The sequence below is a fragment of the Impatiens glandulifera genome, chromosome 2, assembly GCF_907164915.1.
Source record: "Impatiens glandulifera chromosome 2, dImpGla2.1, whole genome shotgun sequence".
In the NCBI taxonomy this organism is placed as follows: domain Eukaryota; kingdom Viridiplantae; phylum Streptophyta; class Magnoliopsida; order Ericales; family Balsaminaceae; genus Impatiens; species Impatiens glandulifera.
The window spans coordinates 47,821,882-47,841,738 of record NC_061863.1 but is presented as its reverse complement, the minus strand read 5'-3'; the positions used below and the strand labels follow the sequence as shown (position 1 = coordinate 47,841,738).

Sequence of the window (19,857 nt, the reverse complement as noted above, 5' to 3'; positions counted from 1 at the left end):
AAAAACGTGTTAAACGTGCCAAAAATGTGAAATTGTATTAAACTTATCAAAAACGTGTTAACGTGTTAGTTATATTAAAAACGTGTTAAACGTGCTAAAAACGTATTAAACATGTCAAAAACGTGTTAAACGTGACAAAAACGTGTTATTAGTATGAAAACGTGTTAAACATGTCAAAACTTGTTAAACGTGCCAAAAACGTAAAAACGTGTTAAACATGTGAAAAACATGTTTTAAGTGTAAAAACGTGATAAAAATATTAAAAACGTGTTAAACGTGTAAAAAACGTGTTAAACATATAAAAAACGTGTTAAAATGTCAAAAACGTGTTAAACGTGTCAAAAACGTGTTAAACGTGCCAAAAACGTGAAAATCGTGTTAAACTTATCAAAAACGTGTTAAATATGTTTAAAACGTGTTAAACGTGCCAAAAACGTGTTAACGTGTTAGATATGTTAAAAACGTGTTAAACGTGCCAAAAACATAAAAAATGTGTTATATTTGTCAAAAACGCGTTAAACGTATTAAACATGTCAAAAACGTGTTCAACGTGACAAAAACGTCAAAAACGTGTTAAACGTATCAAAAACGTGAAAACGTGTCAAAAATGTGAAAACGTGTGAAAAACGTGTTAAACGTATGAAAAAACGTGTGAAAACGTGTTAAACGTGTGAAAAACATGTTATAAGTGAAACGTGTTAAAAATATTAAAAATGTGTTAGATGTGTGGAAAACGTGTTAAACGAATGAAAAATATGTTAAACATGTCAAAAACGTGTTTGACTTAAAGTTGGAAGATTATTAGTTTATATTGGATTAATAATATAGAATTAAACTAAATTTATATAATTTGGGTAATTTGGGTAACCCTAACCCAACTCAAATTAAACTCAACCTATACTCAACCCAGCCCATACTCAACCCAACCCATATTAACCAACCCAAATTAATATTTTGGGTTTGGATTAGGGTTGGGTTTGGGTAAACGAATTCGAGTTCGGCTCGAATATTAAACGAGCCGAGTTCGGCTCAAATATTAAACGAGCCGGCTCGAGCTCGGCTCGAGCTCGGCTCGAACTCGATTAAAGTCAAGTTCAAATCGAGCTTTGATCGAGCGACTCGCGAGTAACTCACGAGCGACTTGACTCATTTGCAGCCCTAATTACAACTATATTTAATTGTCCTATGTTTGAGACTTTCAATCTTATGAACAAAGAAGTGTGTAAAAGCAATTGAAAATATACTTTGTTCACAAAACAATAAAAATAGACCACTCAACTTCACAATTTACTTTTATATATATATATATATATATATATATATATATATATATATATATATATATATATATATATATATATATATATTACGTAAGTTTTTTTTTTTTATAATTGGAAAAAGATGTATCTACAAAACTAAATGTAATGAATGTAAATTTTTTTTAAGTTATTTAAATAATTCAAATTATTTCAACAAACCTATTTTCAGACAAAGAAGATAAAAATCTTTTCATTTTCTCTCTTATCTATTATATCAATCAATTAATTAATAAAATACTAAAATATTTCTATTTTAAATTATTTTTTATTATTATATATTAATATTTTTTAAGTTTTTATTTTAAATATATTTTTATCAAAATCATCATTAATCATTATTATTTTTTTCTTTTTCAAATTAAAAAAAATTAAATAAAAAATAAACTTTTTTCTCTTTTAATCAAATAAGTTGGACTAAAAATAATTGACATCTAATTTTTAAATAAACAAAATAAAAATAAATAAATAAAAGAAGAAAATAAAGAAGCTTTAGAGATAAAAAGAGAAAAAATAAGTTTTTTTAAAATATGTTTTTACTTTTTCAAAATAAAAAAAAAGTCATTACTTGATTTTAAACAAGATAAATGACATATACGAGATGATGTAACTATTTTTTTTTAATGTTTTTTTAATCTCTTTTTTTATAATTTTCAGATTTTTGTAATTTTGATTTTTACTTAAAAATATTTTAATTTATTTGATTTTTAAAAATTTTTATTTCATATTATTTTAAAATAATAATAATAATATAATTAATTTTTACTTAATTTGGTAATTAAATTCCAATAACTATAATAATAATAATATAAATCATTAAAAAAAATATAATTAATTATACATAATTTTATGATCAAATTTTAATAACTAAACCAACACAATAACTCTCTAGCAAATATTAAAAACATCCTAATCAAAATATTAATCATTTTAATATTATATATATTTTTGATTGATGTTTTACACCTATTTCTTATTTATAATTTATGCATATATATATATTTAGTTATTATTTAGATAAAAAAAATAATAATTAAATTAAAAAAAAAGTACAGTTAAGACAATTAATATTATTTTTTCATATATAAAAATTAAATAAAATTCCTGAATTTTTTTTTAAAGAGAAGCATTATAAAATTAAAGTGGACCCGCAGATTCAGGGCCCACTATTGTTAAAAGAATAAATATGATCCGTCCGATTAGATTTTCTGACCAACAAATTACAACATACGAAACTCTGCTTTGCCACCACGGACTCTTTGCTTTCCCGCAAATAGAATTCTGAAAGTCATTTCAGGTCCGCCATTCTATTCTATAACTAGTTCAATTCTTCATCATTTCTTTCTTCTTCTCTCTTTGCAGATTCTCTAATGTTTAAATTCACGCAGCAGCAGCAACCTCAATCACTCTTCATTTTCTTCTTCTAAACCTAAGTTACATCTCCATCTTCTCCTTCTTTCTGCTCTCTATAGCAGCGGCGGCGGCGGTTCTGCTTTAGTTCTTATCAGCTTTTCTCGATTTCGTTATCTCTTTCTGCAAAAGGGTTTTTCGAGCTCCCTGTATGCTACTACAGCCATGGAAGGAGGAGCTAAACACTATAACCCTCGTACGGTTGAAGAGGTTTTCAAGGATTTTAAAGGTCGACGTTCTGGTTTGATTAAAGCCCTTACTACAGGTATTATCTTTGTTTTTTGCTTCTACTGATTTAGGGTTTTTTGAAAGATTAGTTTTTTCATACATTTTAATTCACCACCTCCTGATTTCGATGTTTTTGGTTTTTTGACAGATGTTGAAGATTTTTTTCAGCAGTGCGATCCTGGTCAGTAGTTAGGGTTTTAATCTATTTTTTATGCAGTTTTACTTCATCTTCTTGGCATTTATGTACATGTATTTGTGATCTAAATGAACATCTCAAATTGTAGGGTTTAAACTCTGTCTGTTTGATGGAATTTTGAATGCATTAGTTTGTTTGATGGTATTTGATTAATTGCGTCTGATTTCTAACTTCTGTCTCTTTTGATGATTGACACTGATAACAGAGAAAGAGAACCTTTGTCTATATGGATTTCCTACTGAGCAATGGGAAGTGAATTTACCTGCTGAAGAGGTGCCACCTGAGCTTCCTGAGCCTGCTCTAGGTATTAATTTTGCAAGAGATGGGATGCAAGAAAAAGACTGGTTGTCTCTTGTTTCAGTCCATAGTGATGCTTGGTTATTGGCAGTAGCCTTCTATTTTGGTGCTAGATTTGGCTTTGACAGCAATGACAGGTCTCTCTACCATCCACCCTTCTTTTATTTATGTATTTTGGATTCCCATTTCATAGTTCATCTAGTTTTTGGGATAGCTGTTGGTCTGATGATCCATGCTCGAATTATCTTATTGAGACAGGTTTATGTTGGTTTATGCTATTATTGGTCTTTGATGACATTTTGTCCATAAATCCAGATGGCCATATGGGATCTGGTTTCATTTATCTAGTGTATATAGTTTTTCAAGCATTAGAAAAACTTTTACTGCTTAAATTCATACAAGTCTGTTGCTTCTCTTCATATACTACAATGAAGAGAATTAGCCTGTCAGTGATTTTGCCAAACTCTTTTTGCTGTGTGTGCCATGAATCATTACTTATTGAATTGCATGTATGACTCATGCATCTATTTTAACAAGTCTTTTTTTTTGTCAAATATAATGGTGCTGTAGGAAACGTCTCTTCAATATGATGAGTGAGCTGCCAACAATCTTTGAAGTTGTAACTGGAACTGCAAAGAAACAAGTGAAGGACAAGTCAGCAATGTCCAACCATAGCAGCACCAAATCAAAATCCAACTCGAGAGTGGTAAGAAACATTTTATCTTCAAGTTTTGAGAAGCTGGTTTACATGTTGGTTGGCCATTGTTCATACACAATTGATTAAGGGCCTTGTTTGATCTAGGGTTATCTGAATATTCAAGTGATTATTTCCAAATAATCTAGTTTGATGTAGGTTATTTGGGTAAAAAGACAATAGATGATGTGATTGATGGATAGATTGTTCATTGGATAATGAATTATTTGAAGTTAATCTCAAATAACCCACATCAAACCAGATGAAAATAGTATTCTCAGTCGAGATTAAGTTCTTACATTGCCAAATGCACCCGAACTGACATTTTCTGAAACTGCAAATAAAACACCAAATCAAAATCCAACCCTTTGTAAAACATGTCTTCATTCTCTTAATATGTTTAAAGCAAAGACAAACATGGTTTCCTTAACTTTGAACTGCATGGCCTTAATTGAAGTTACCTTGCAAATGCAGACCAAACCTTCAAAACCAAAGGAGGAAGAAGAGGATGAAGTGGAAGACGATGATGAGGGTATGGATGAGGAAGAACATGGGGATACCTTATGTGGGGCATGTGGTGAGAACTATGCATCTGATGAATTCTGGATCTGTTGTGATGTCTGCGAGAAGTGGTTTCATGGAAAGTGTGTGAAGATTACTCCAGCCAGGGCGGAGCACATCAAGCAATACAAATGCCCCTCATGCAGCACCAACAAGAGAACTAGGCCCTGAAAATCTGAGACTTAGATATTGGGAGAGGAGGAGTAGTTAAACTGTTAATTCTGTCTGGTTTTAAATTGTTGGTCTGGCAAATCTAGTACTTTTTTTATTTTTATTTTTAAATTATTAAATAGATTCTGGTTTGAGAGTATACTTGGTTTGTAGAAAGTAGTAATTTTATCTAGTCCATGTGTTATTTGGGCTCTCACCTTTAACTAGAATGAAATTGCATTAGTACTTTATCTATATTTTAAAGAAATTGACTGTTTTGAATCAATTTTTCTTTTAATCTTGTATTTGCATATAAACTTTTATGTGAAGTTATTTTTTTAGCCCATTTGTTATTTCAGGCTCAAATTTGAATTGTTCTTATGATTTGACTCAAATTTTGAATTGTGTATCTTTTACAATTATAATTATTCCAGGTTTTGTAAATATATAAAAAAAAAATGCTTCTTTCATTTTTTTTTAATTAATTTGTCATTTTTAAATAAAATGATATTTATGTGTTATAGTGGTTTAATTTGTTTTTCACGTATGTTTTAAATTAAGTTTTTTTCCTGATATATATGCATTTTAAATTAACAAATACAGTTTGATTGCTCTTATAAAATGTGATGTTTTAAAATAATTGAATTTTTTTTACAAATATGATTAAAAATATTTCGTCTCGGATAATTTTTTCAAAAGAGTAAAATTGTGATAGTTTAAGTTTACGTGTCTAATTCTAATTTTTAGCCTCATTTAATCAAAATGAGTCAACTTCAAATCTCGTTGAGCCATTATTTGTTTAAGATCAATCTATTAGGGTAAATCATATGAATCGCTTTAGCTTGTTTACATTGGATGAAATTGCATTTGTATTTGTAATAAACATTACAGTTTCTGATTGGTTTCAGATAAACCCAAAGAAATAAATCATAATGGAATCCACAGACAAAAACTTGTTAGATTATTAAATTCTGTCATTTCTCAATATTTATTTATGAGGAATTTAATAGCTCATTAGAAACTATGTAAGGCTCTGTCAAACCATGGGAAAGGAGATTATATATGAGCTTTTAATTGAGATGGCTACTATTCAACTTGCATGCATCTTCAAATTACAAAAATATATAAATTTCCAAATTAGAGTTACCCTTATCATTTCACTCACCTAACTACAATTAATGGGATTCAAATTGTGCATTCAAATTCTTTTGAAGGATTCATTAGCTTTTATCAACAATTTATTCTACTAATATAATTATTAATCTAATGAATAATGATAGAGAGCGAAATTGTGTGTAATGATGGGGTTGGAAATGTCCTGTGTCAGCATTTGAGTGGACTTGAAATCTAATAGGAAATATACATTTTATTTTTCAAGTCCACTCAAATGCTGAAACATCATTCTCGACACTATTAATAACACCAAATTTCTACCCTCTATCATTATTTAATATAATATATCAGTTATTTTTTAATGGTAAATGGGAGGGAGTAGGTCTTGCTTCATATTTGTTAATTCATTTCTGGTTTGCACTTCAGGCGGATAAATCAGCTATAAAAGTTATGCTTGTCAATCGAGTAGGTGAACCTTGCTCGCACAAGTGAGATGACTGCCTGTGTGGTAGCGACCGATAAGCACCTTATCTATTAAGTGGGGTGCATTAATTGATCATAACGATATCGTGGAAATGCTGCACGGACCCATATATATAGAAAGAGAAAGAGAAGAACCTTGATACTAAACCAGATTGAGCCCGGGATCTTCTTGGAGGACTTGACCCCTATTTAATGGTCGCCTCGCAGGTATTTATTGTAGTTGTCAATGAGCTACTTTTGCCGATACCCATAGAATCGTTTTCTCATAAGCACTATGATTATTTATTTATTTCGTTCTTTTAATTTATCTTAATACTTTTATTTTATTTGTAGATGTACAATTTTACCTATTCAATATTTAAACTAATTTTCTTCAAATTGTTTTGAGATTTTGTTTCACAATATCATGTTCTCAAATAAAAACAACAGTGAAAGTTAAAATTAATATTGATTTTTTAAAATTGATACAAGTGTATTGGATCTTGAATTAGATTTTAAAGGGATTATTGAATTTATTTTGTATAAAGATTTTTTTTTACTTTATTTGATATAAAAATTATTTTATACACAAAAGTCTTTATATTATTTTTAATTTTCTTTTGTGGAAATTTTAACCAGCATAACAAATATAAATGTATTCATATATCTAGATTATAAAATGTGATAAAATTTTAGGCAAATAATAACAACATAATTCAGTAGAGGTATCATAAATGGTGTAAAATACAAATAGTTTATTTTATAAAAGAAGGATTTACCATATGTCATGACCCACTATCTCATTAATATATTTTATTTAAGTGCGACAAGTTTTCAGGTTGATGTAATTTTGCATGATATATATTTTTTTTTGTTTTAATTGTAGTGTATCTATAAAATGCTTCAAATTAACATTATTACAAGCAAGAGTAGAAAAAGGACCTTTATCGACGATTTTTTCCGAAGGTTTTATAAAACTCTCCTAAATACTCCCGAGAGGAACAAATCCTTCGGTAGTAAAAATAGATTCCGAGGGGGGTGTAAAACCTTCGGGTTTACTAATTATTACCGAAAGTTCTTTGTAGAACTTTCGGTTTTTACCTTCCCAAAAAAAATTCTAAGTGTTGGATGTGGGTTAATTGCGAAGGTTTTTACAAAAACCTTCGGTTTTGAAATCCCAAGGATTTTTAATTGCGAAGGTTATTCAAAGAACCTTCGGTTTTACCTTTTTTGAAATTCTCTTTTCCGAAAGTTTTACAAAGAACCTTCGGTTTTGCTCTATTAAAAAAAATTCTAAATTTGGTAATGGTTATTTCCGAAGGGTTTTTAATAAACCTTCAGTTTTGACTAATATCAAAACCGAAAGTTATATGAAAACCTTTGGCATCTACCTCTATAAATACAAACTCTAACCCTTCTCTTTTTCATTCCACTCATATCTCCTTTCTCTCTCTCCCGCGCCGCAGCCGCCTCCTCCACGCCGGCTCTTCTCTTCTCTCGTTCAGGTTTGTTTCATTTGTTTTTTTTGTTTTGTTTATTATGAGATTTAGATTTCTTAAGTTTATATATATATATATATATATATATATATATATATATATTATCTAGATTTATGCTAGTTTACGTTATTTTGTTTGATTAATATATATATATACATATATCTGAAATGCATTTAGGATATGGGTGATTCATGGAAGAGACTTCGGCGTACACCGGAGAAACTGCATCCGTGTTACCAGAATCTGATAGCACAATCAGAAATTGCGGCACGTGAGGAAGAGGTGAGACAGATGACGCTGGAAATGGAACAAATCCGATTGAGGGATGCGGAAAGAGGCCAATTGCTCAGTGAAATTAAAGCAACCATTTCTTCACAGAAACATTTGCGGCACGATCGAGATGATTGGGAGTTTGTGTGTCGCAACCATTTCTTCACAGAAACATACGGTTTCATAATTCAAATAAAAGTTGATATTAATTAATCTAACTTCATTTTTTATTTCAAATACAGAGACACAGTTCTACAAATATGAAGAACAGGAAAAATCTGAAATTCCCGCATCGAACGGGAAGTAGACCGTTTGCACAAATTGAAGACGAGTTGGTAAGTACATTATTTGTAATAACTTAATCTAAAGATTGTTATTAATTATATAAATCATTTATTTCAACAGGCGATTGAAATGGGACGGGCACCGTCTGTAATTGAAGTAATCAAGAGGACCCTTACCCCAAAACCGACAAAAGAAAACCCAACACCCGTCCCGGACGAACACGTGCAAGAGAAAATTGTAAGTGAATTGAATATGCCTAGTTTTTTATTATAGAAATGATATTTTATTTGAATTGTGCAGGTTGAGATGGAGGAGGTTGTTAGTAATGAACCGGGAATATCGGATTTTGAATTGATGGAGAGGGTGTTCGGACAACAAAAACACGGGGTAGTGTTCGGAATGGGATCAGGCGTCCGGCCCACACACTTTCGTGAGGATCGTCGAAGTGGAAATAGTTCACAGCGAAACAATGAGCGATTGTTAGAAGAGAATCAAATAATGAAGCTCAAGCTGGAGGAACTGGAGAAGAGGGATGAAGAAAGAAGGCGCAGAATGGAAGAAATGGAAGCGGAGAAGGAAGAAATTGTGACAAGAATGGAGAGGGAGAAGTTAGAGATGAACGCAAGAATGGAGAGAATCGAATTGTATATGAGGCAACAACCACCTCCTCCCCCCACAAGCTAAGGTTGTTTCGATTCAAAACATGTTTTCATTAGTTGTTTGAATTTATAACAGATTGTTCAGATTATTAGTTTGGTTTCGAATTTTGTAATGATAATGATCAATTAATGTGATCATTTAATGTATGTTGCATTTCTTTTATCATTGATATATTGGTTTGGCTGAACAGGTTTTGGTTGCGAGCAAAATAATCCGCACGTTTTTAAAAATTTACGGGAAAAAACCGAAAGTAATATTGAAATCTCTCGGCTTTTCTTCAAATGGAAAAACCGAGAGATATTAGAAAATTCTCGGTTTTTACGCAAAGAGAAAACCGAGAGTTATATGAAAACTCTCGGTTTTTACCTAAAAGAGAAAAACCGAGAGTTATATGAAAACTTTCGGTTTTCCACTTCGTGTAAAAACCGAGAGTTTTAATATAACTCTCATTTTTTCAATTTGAAGAAAACCGAGAGTGTTGTAATAACTTTCGGTTTTCTTCAAATGGAGAAAACCGAGAGTTATTAGAAAACTCTCGGTTTTTACCCGAAGAGGAAAACCGAAAGTTAAATCAAAACTCTCGGTTTTCCACAAAGAGAAAAACCGAAAGTTATTTGTAAAACCCTCGGTTTTTCCACAAAGAGAAAAACCGAAACTTATTTGTAAAACCCTCGGTTTTTCTACAAAGAGAAAAAACGAAAGTTTTCATATAACTCTCGGTTTTACTTTAGGGTATCTAAACCGAAAACTCTACGATATCTCTCGGTAAATGCCCAATTGTTTTTAACGAGAGAGTCAATACCGAGGGATGGCGAGAGTTACTAAAACCTTCGGTAAAGTGTCTATACCGAAAGTTATAGGGTCAAAACCGAGAGTTTTTACTCTCGGTTTTGACCCCTTTTTCACTAGTAAAGTTAGCTTAAATTTAAATAATCTACACAGTTTATACCATTCCTTAATTTTAATTCTTGATTTATATATATATATATATATATATATATATTATATATATATATATATATATATAAATAAGTGGAGACAAAAAAAAATAATATAAAAAATAATTTGACAATTTGTAAGTATTAGAATAAAATATTTTCTTATCTCATTATAATAACATTCATTACAACATTTCTTACATTAAAAAATAAATAAATTCATCTATCTTATTGTGTAAGACTTTAAGACATTTTTAGTAAAAATTAAATTATTCTAAGTTAAGTCATTAATTTAAATCAGTGGAATGATTATATTTTTTTTTACGGCACCAAACAATTATAAGAGTATATATATTATATACATAAATAAGGCTTTAAATGAGTCGAGCCAAACTCAAACTAGCTTGAGTTTGAGCTCGACTCGATTTAGTATTTATTAGTTCGACTTGAACTCGAGATCGAACAAGTTTATAAATTTGAGCTCGAACTCGACTATTTACCTACAAGCTCGACTCGACTCGAAAAGTTTGAACAAAAATTAAATTTTCAAACTTAAGCTCGAGTTCGAACTCGAGCTCGAACTAAAATGATTTGCAAAATTAAAATATCAAACTTTCATACATATTAAACATTTAAAACATGATATTTCAAAATTTAAATATGAAACAATCATAACTATTCAAAATTCCAAAACATGATAATTCCAAATGTTAAATCAATATTACTAATCAAAATTTTAAAACATAAAATTTAAAAATCAAAGTACAAAACTATATAAATAGTTTAAAAATTCAATATATTAATCTTTTTTAACTCATGTTCTTCAATCATAGCACACGTATAACAGACATGTTCTATTCAATAATATGAAATATTTAATCTTAAAAATAATTAATATAAAAAATAAATGTTAAAAAAAATATAAAAAGAATTAATTGATCTAGATTAGGGCTGCAAATGAGTTAAGCTGCTCGTAAGCCACTCGTGAGCCGCTCGGTCAAAGCTCGACTTGAGCTTGACTTTGACCGAGTTCGAGCCGAGCTCGAGCCGTCTTGTTTAATATTCGAGTCGAGCTCGAGCTCAAATAATGGTTGTTCGATGGCTTTTCAAGCATTTTCGAGCCTCATAATATATAATATATATTTTTATTTAATATTAAAACTCAAAATTCAAATAATATTTTTTCTTCCTCTCTTTCTCTTCAAAGTCTATATGAAGCCCCACGATTCCTAAAATAAAACTCTAATTCCTAACATTTCAAAGGGTGGATCGGTACGATATACCTTATACCTTACCGAAAATTTTGGTATACAAAAAATTCATACATTTACCTTAACTTGATTTCGGTATACCTTAATTTCGGTATACAAAAAATTCATAAATTTACCTTACATTGATTTCGGTATACATTAATTTTGATACGATATCAGTATTATACTTTTGATACCTAAAAAACATATTAACTTAAAAAAAAATAATCTCCTTACCGGTAAGGTAGAGATTGCATATATTAAATAATATTTCAGTATAATTATATTTAAAAATTATTCAAAAATTATATTTCTATAATTAAATTAATATCAAATCTATTTAATTATTTCCTTATAAGTATTATATATATTTAAATTTATATATACTATTTCGGTATATCTCGATATACCAAAATTTTAAAAATCTCATACCTTTATCGTAACAATAATTTTGGTATTGGTACCAAACCTTACCTTTTTTCGGTATACCTTAAAAAATTAATATTTTAGAAATATTAAGGTACAGTATTTTTGATATACTTATAATAACGGTAATTTTTTCCACCCTTACATATCTACATGACTCTTCATCTAACCTAATCTTCTTCGTCTATTCTACGTGCCTCCTACGTGCCTCTTCTTCAATTCTTTCATTCTTCATTCATTTTGTCTTCATTCTTCACCATTTCTTTCACCCACTCTTCACTATTTCTTTCACTCTTCATCTTTTCTTCATTCATTTTACACCATTTCTTTAGCTCTTCATCTCTTCTTCTTTTGTCTTTACAATTTCTTCCACTCTTCATTTATTCATTTTCTTCTTTTTCAGTCTTCACATCGATCTCATTAATTCAAAAGACACTTACAAGTAATTAAAATTTATTTTCACTTTTATAATAACTATTGTTTTTTTTTTAAATAACTTTGATTTCTTTTTATTTTAAAGAAATACAGAAATAAAGAAAGGAAAAAACTATTTTATTAGTTAACTCATTAGTAAGGTAAGTCTTATTCATTCTTTTTTCATGTATTAAGATAAACTTATGCTTATATATATATATATATATATATATATATATATATATATATATATATATATATATATATTATTTTTTATGTATTAGGAGAAACTTATATATATTAATTAATTTTATCTATAATATATTATATATTACAATATACTAATTATTATATTCATAATATTTATTTTTATTATATATAATATATTATTAGTCCTTTTTTTTATCTCTTTCAATATTATATATAATATATTTTTATTATAAATAATATATTAATCATTTTTATTTCTTTCTATAATAAACTAATTATTATATAGTTAATATTTATTTTTATTATATATAATATATTAACCTTTTTTTATCTCTTTAAATATTATATATAATATACTTTTATTATATATAATTTATTTTAAAAAATTTATCCATAGTTTTTTTATCATTAATTAGAATATTCTATATATTCATCCAACCCTAGAATAATGTAAACATAAGTTTCTGCTAATACATAAAAAACGGATATATAAGCATAAATTTATTTTAATACATGAAAAAAGAATGAACAAGACTTACCTTATCAATAGTTAACAAATAAAATAGTTTTTTTCCTTTATTTGTTGCTGGATTTCTTTAAAATAAAAAGAAATCAAAGTTATCTAAAAGCAAAAACAATAATTATTGTAAAAGTGAAAATAAATTTTAATTACATGTAAGTCTCTTTTCAATGAATGAGATCGATGTGTGAAGACGAAAAAAAGAAGAAAATGAATAGATGAAGAGTGGAAGAAATTGTAAAGACTAAAGAAGAATGGTTGAAGAGGCTAAAAAAATAATGTAGAATGAATGAAGAAAAGATGAAGAGTGAAAGAAATGGTGAAGAGTGGGTGAAAGAAATGGTGAATAATGAAGAGAAAATGAAGGAAGAATGAAAGAATTGAAGAAGAGGCATGTAGGAGTAGAAGACACGATAGAAAAGACGAAGAAGATTATGTTAGATTAGGGTGTAAACGAATCAAACTGCTTGTGAGTAGCTCGTGAGTAGCTCGGTCAAAGCTCGACTCGAACTCGGTTTGACCGAGCTCGAGTCGAGTTCGAGTAGTTCGATTATAAAATCGAGCTCGAGCTTTACATTTGTTGTTCGTTATATATTATATATTATATCTATTTCTACATCTATATCTATTATATCTATTTTCATATATATATATAAATATATATATATATATATAATATTATATCTATATATAAAAAAAATTAATTTTCTTATACCTTCTATGATTTTTATTTTTAAATCCTCTTTCTTTCTTCCTTCCATTCTTATACAATCAAACTCATCTCTTTTTTTTCTCATTCCATTCTCGTTTTCTCATCCTTCCATTCCGAATAACTAAACTCATCTTTCTCTTCTCTTTCCATTCTCAAACCATCAAATCTATCTATCTCTTCTCTTTTCATTTTCAAACAGTCAAATTTCTCTATCTCTTCTCTTTTCTTCATTCTTCATATTATTTCTTTATCAAAAAACTTTGGAGTATCTATTTTTTGGATTATAATATTAACGGAACAATTTTTTCATTATCTTCAACTCTTCCCTATTTCATATTTTGAATCTTGTAGAATAGGGAAATCCCTATTTGACTAATGCATCATATTGCCAAATTTTTAATATTTATGATAAACATTTCATTTGTAATTTTTAAATGAGGTGTTTGTGATTGAATGATTATCTTTAAATTATATGATGGGATTTATATTTCTTATTTTTAAATAATATTTTTTGGGGGGAAAAACAGCTTAGTGTCATTTCATTAAAAAAACTCAAAAGAGGAAAAAAAAAATACAAAAGTTTAAGATCAGATCTAGACAATTTCTAAATTTGACAATGAAACAATAATTGAATTACAGACAATAACAATAATCAATTAGAGCCTACTACGTTTTTACTTTTATTCTACTTGTGACATTCTCAAACGAAATATCTCATATCTGGCAGAGCTTTCTATTCTCTTCATTCCTTTCGATTCCTCTCTAGGATTGAATGAGTGCATTTCCATCTGAAGTTATATCTCTCCAAATATCTTCAGCGGTTCTACTTCTTCCACTGTGAGTTCTTGAATTTCTTTCTTTCCAGATATTGTAGATTACTGCTCCAAATAATATTATGATTATATTTGTGTAGTTTGTTAAACATATAACTCGCAAACATATTTAATAATTTAATTAGACGCAGAACTTGTTGTCTGACGAGTTCGAACCCAAAATTTCAAGAAGGTTAGAAATATTTCAGCTAGCTAGAAGAGAGGAGGTGTGACCGCACTTACAAAAACTGATAAGTAATAACTAACCAAGTAAGCTAAATTTATCTTTATTAAATTTTATATTAATTTATTACACATCTCTACAAACATTAAAAATAAAAATAAAAAGTTACATAGGCTGCCCATAAATATCAAACCATGTGACAACAAATTTACTGAAATATTTAACAAATCACATTAGTTTATATATTCCACTAATCTTCAACAAATTAAGCACATTAGACCCATCAATTATTACCTCATCAAAATATCAAACACAAGATATACATCAAATAAATTTTGGTCTTTCAACCTTATTTGTTTTAGGAAGTTTGATTTCAATAGAATAAATAATTAGAAAACATTTCAACACAAACATTTTAAATAAAAATTGGACAAAAATTTAATTAAAAAAAATCTTAATTTGTACCATTTTAAAATTTGGAGGATTTGTGATTCTTATCCCTCCAAAGAATAAATATAAAACTAAAAATTCTTCAAAAGAAGTTGATTTACTAAATCATTTTAACTCACATTTAAAAAATAAAAAAAATTAAGTTATGATGAAATAAAAGTGAAATGACAAATATTCCAGAATATGTAACACTTGTTCTAGCCCAAATTGTTTGATTTAATGCAATTAAATTTATAAAATAACTAACAATGCTATTTGAAAGTGATTCACCAATTGAAATCAACAAATTATTTTCAGAAATTGATTCACAAATTATGAAAAACTTGTTATAATTAAATGACAATTACTTAATGTTTTGAAAACGTTCTGGTTATCAACCCCAAATTTTGGGTAAATTTCCTGTTTGAAAAGTCGGATTTTTTAAAAAATGTATTAAGTAATTAATTGTATGAAAAAAACCATGAATAAAAAAAAATATATCAACATTACAACTTTGATGACAATTTACAATAGAATTAATACATTTTCTCCGTATGGCATATTTACAGATTTACAACAATTATTATTATTATTATTATTTATTAATACTTTTTATCTTTAATATTTTTCTTATTTATATATTTCACTTATTTTCTCTTATTATTTACACTAATTCAATCCAACAAAATAGTTTGGAATGGCAAACAGTCACACTCTTCAAGGAGGATGACCGCCTATTCCGAATCTTCAGATCGGCGCTGCAAAAAGGTCAAACTCATCGAGAGAATGGTCCAACATTTTCTTCCCTACGGCATATTTACAGATTTACAACTATTATTATTATTATTATTATTTTTTATTAATAATTTTTTACTTTTTTATCTTTAATATTTTTCTTATTTATATATTTCACTTATTTTCTCTCGTTACTACACTAAGGCCTTGTTCGTATTTGGGTTTTCAAAATAACCTAACCAAATCAATTGTCAATTCACTTCCTCCCTCGTCCTTTCATTAACCAAAATACTAAAATACCCTTTATTTTAAATTATAATTATTTATTTTATTTATATACATCAATATCCTTTAAGTCTTTTTACCAAAAAAACATTATCATTTCCTCAAAATTATCACCAATCATTACCAATAATCATTTTTCTCTCTTTCCAGGTTATTTAAATAACCTGGACCGAACAAGCCCTAATTCATTCCAACAAGACAGTCTGGAACTGCAAACGGTCACACCCTTTCAGGGAGGATGACCGCTCCCTAATTCATTCCAACAAGACAGTCTGGAACTGCAAACGGTCACACCCTTCAGGGAGGATGACCGCCTATTCCGAATCATTCGGACCGGCGCTACAAAAGGTCAAACTCATCGGGGAGAATGGTCGACTGTTTGGGAACATTCGGATAAATTTTCGAACCGAAAAATCAGATTAATTTTCAATCGAACCGTCCGGTTAGACCCGAATTGTAGGTAACTGTATTGAAGTTAGAAACCAAATCATTCATCTAACTAGTTCGTGGTCGAACCGTCCGGTTAAACTATGAATTAAAACATCATTGAACTTGAAAGAATAGATTAATGTTAATTAAATCATACATTTAACCTCCATTCAAATCATTAACAACTTATTAATTAAACACATTTCAACTCAACATAAAAAACATAAATTTCATTTCATCAACAAGTTTTAAGTCTCAATAATTTCAAAGTAATTAAGTTACACGATCATAACATTTCCGTTCATTAACATTACCAAATAAAAAAATTACCAATCCCACTATCAACAAATCCATCCTAGAAAGGGAAACAAACCCTATTTCTATATGGGAAATTGAGCAACATCCTCAATCACACTCGCTGAAAACCCTCATTTCATGCTGGAAGCATGCAAGGAATCCTTGTTACATCAATTCATCTGAACCGGCTCATCTTCTTCAGAGAACAGATCGAAATCGTCGAGATACAAAAAGCATCTTCGTCCTCTTCACGCCCTCCAAGAGGTCCCTCTGTTCTTGATTTGGTTCCTGCACCGGAATGATTCCCCTGATATTCCACCGCCAACAGATCCATCCCGTAAAGGATCAAATCCCTTATCTCCACGCCAGGAATCGAATCCACCAACCTATATAAACCATCATGGACGTTTACTGATACACTTACATTGTATTTGTGTTTTCGTATCACTCTCCTCGAGAAAAAATGAATTTCTCTTCCGTATCCAAAACTCTTTTCAAGGAATAGATTTTCACCCTTTATCTTCATCGTCTAATCAGAACTCTATCTATCATTGATAATCACAACTCACCCGATAGAGTTTGAGAAACGAGAGGTGAGAAGAAAAGAAGGCGGCGGCTAGAAAATGTTGTAGGTTAAAATCAACTTAGGTTTCATTTGGCCCCGGTCCAGTTTTATCCTGAAAAAAACATGTATAAAGTACATTTAAGTCCTTAATTAAATTTGGAATTTACAATTATTTCAATTATTTATTAATGGATTAACATTAATCTCAAACTTATAATAAACATAAAACTGGTAGGTATTTTTTTTATAGTCGGGTTTGTTTAACATGAACAACTAAATCAAATCATCTTATAATTTATTCATTAGTTAGAAAAACACAATTTTAATCTATGAAATTAGATTGTTTACTATTTAACACTAAAATGAAATATTCTCATTGACAAAATAAAAGTGCGAAATCATATTTTTAAAACATTTAATAAAAGTAAAATATATAAGAATAATATAATAATATTATTATGTACTAAATAAAATAAAATGATTAAAAGTGTTTTCCAAATTAGAGAGATTGAGCTTAGATATTTCTACCTAGGTTAGATGAAGAGTCACATCCGTTAAAAATTAGGGTTTTATTTGAGAGATGGTGGGCCTTTATATGGGGAAATTTGACGAGAGGGTTATTTCCAAATTTAGCAAATGTCAAATAATTTTTTCAAATTTAACATTTTGCCTATAAAAAGACCGACCTTTTTGCCCTCAAAATAAAAAAAAAAACAGTTTTCTTGGTTCCTTTCTCTCCCCTTTCTCCCCTTCGGTTTTCCCTCTCTACCCTTCAGTTTTCCCTCTCTCTCCTTTTTTCATATTTCCAAACCGCCTCCTCCCCTCTCCGACGACGACCGATCCAAGCCCACGACCCACCTCTCCCCGACGACGATTCAAGCCACAAAACCCCACCTCTCCCCCGACCCCTGACGACTGTCTGAGCCCCGACGACTATCCGCCTCTTCCCCCTCCCCGACGACGACAATCCAAGCAGAACGAACGACTATCCAACATTGAAGGTTAGTTTTTCCCGTTTTCTTTCGTTTACCTTCCACGCATGCTGAAATGGAAGAATGAGTTTAGGGTTTATTGTTTAGGTTTAGGTTTAATGGCTGACTAAATAGTTTTGGGTTTAAACTGCATCTGTCGTAGGCTGTCGCAGGCGACTGTGCATCTGTCGTAGACGAATGTGCATCTATCGTAGACGACTGTGCATCTGTCGCAGGCGAATATGCATCTGTCGCCTGCGACATATGCACATTCGTCTGCGACAGATGCACATTCGTCTACGACAAATGCATTTTTCGCCTGCGATCTTTTGGTTACTTGGTTGTTTGTACAAACAATGTTAGTTTGCTTTCTGACATTGTGATTTACTTATCAGATAACTCAGCACAAGTGAGCATGTCCCTTTATGCAGTATGTTGATATTGAAGGTCTTGGGTTAGATGACTACTATGAGTTAAGGTACTTTTTTCTTTCTTGGTTTACATTTCTATTGATTTTAATGTTGAAAAGTGTGTATAGGTTATTGACAGACCTATGTACTTCAGTACTATAAAGAATCAAATGGAGGCCAAGGATGGAACTGGTTATAAGAATGTCCGTGACATTTTTGCTGATATGAGGCTAGTGTTCGACAATGCAATGCAGTATAACGATGAAAAGAGCGATGTTCATTTGATGGCGAAGACTTTGTGAGAAAAACAAAGACATTTTTACAATTGTTTAGAACATTCAAATTAAGTGTCTTACAATAAATGATACATGGTGATAATTTAAATAATGATGAGAATGATTAAATCTTAGTACCCAACTCTAATTGATTGTTTTCAAATAACACTCATTTGAAAATGTACAAAACATCAATAATATAAATATTTTGATTAATGATTATTAGATTGGACAGTAAATTATTAATTATCAATATCATGACATGTCTGATTGGTTTAAATGAAACTTAATTTCTCAACACATATATCAACAATTAAACATCATTTCTAGTAATCTGATATCAATAGAAATGGTTATGACAAAAAAAAACTGCAACAACAACCACCACCACTCAGTGATGAAAATAAAACTCTTCTAATTCACAAACATATCAATCAATCAAAATCTCATTCTTTGGATTCAAATTTAGAATTGTTCCTCTTTTACCTAGCATTTAAATCAAACTCACCCCTCATCACGTCAATCGTTTTGCCCATTATCAGTCTCCTCAACGTTCAGAAAATCTTCTGAAGTTTCTTTCTGATCATCCCTTTGTGCATTCACCTCTCCACACACATTGTTATTATTACCCATTTTATTCGGGCTCACTCCATCCTCAACGCCCATTCTGTGTGCCCCAAAAACATTCATACGTACAAGCTAGTGATGTGATGCTCATTCATGGATTATAGACATCAAAATAGCACATGCATAAACCAGTAAGCAAAACACAAAATGGAGATTGAGAGATACATATCGCAATCGTCGCAGGCGAATATGCATCTGTCGTAGACGAATATGCATCTGTCGCAGAC

The 19,857-nt window shown here is 29.7% G+C and overlaps 1 protein-coding gene across 1 annotated transcript; it reads left to right on the top strand.

Annotated features, from left to right (window-relative positions):
* The first annotated feature begins 2,671 nt into the window (after positions 1-2,671).
* LOC124927240 (PHD finger protein ALFIN-LIKE 5-like) lies at positions 2,672-5,107 on the top strand. Its single transcript, XM_047467626.1, has 5 exons — positions 2,672-2,991; positions 3,103-3,135; positions 3,356-3,584; positions 4,018-4,153; positions 4,616-5,107. Exons 1-5 carry the CDS (start codon positions 2,892-2,894, stop codon positions 4,871-4,873), a joined length of 756 nt encoding a protein of 251 aa, XP_047323582.1. The 5' UTR covers positions 2,672-2,891; the 3' UTR covers positions 4,874-5,107.
* Positions 5,108-19,857: the final 14,750 nt, after the last annotated feature.

What these genes read in the sequence shown, in the direction of transcription:
- LOC124927240 (XM_047467626.1), top strand. Translation starts at nt 2,892, where the DNA reads ATGGAAGGAGGAGCTAAACACTATAACCCTCGTACGGTTGAAGAGGTT. An exon ending in GATTAAAGCCCTTACTACAG is followed by an intron (nt 2,992 to 3,102) that starts GTATTATCTTTG and finishes GTTTTTTGACAG; the next exon opens with ATGTTGAAGATTTTTTTCAG. An exon ending in GGCTTTGACAGCAATGACAG is followed by an intron (nt 3,585 to 4,017) that starts GTCTCTCTACCA and finishes ATGGTGCTGTAG; the next exon opens with GAAACGTCTCTTCAATATGA.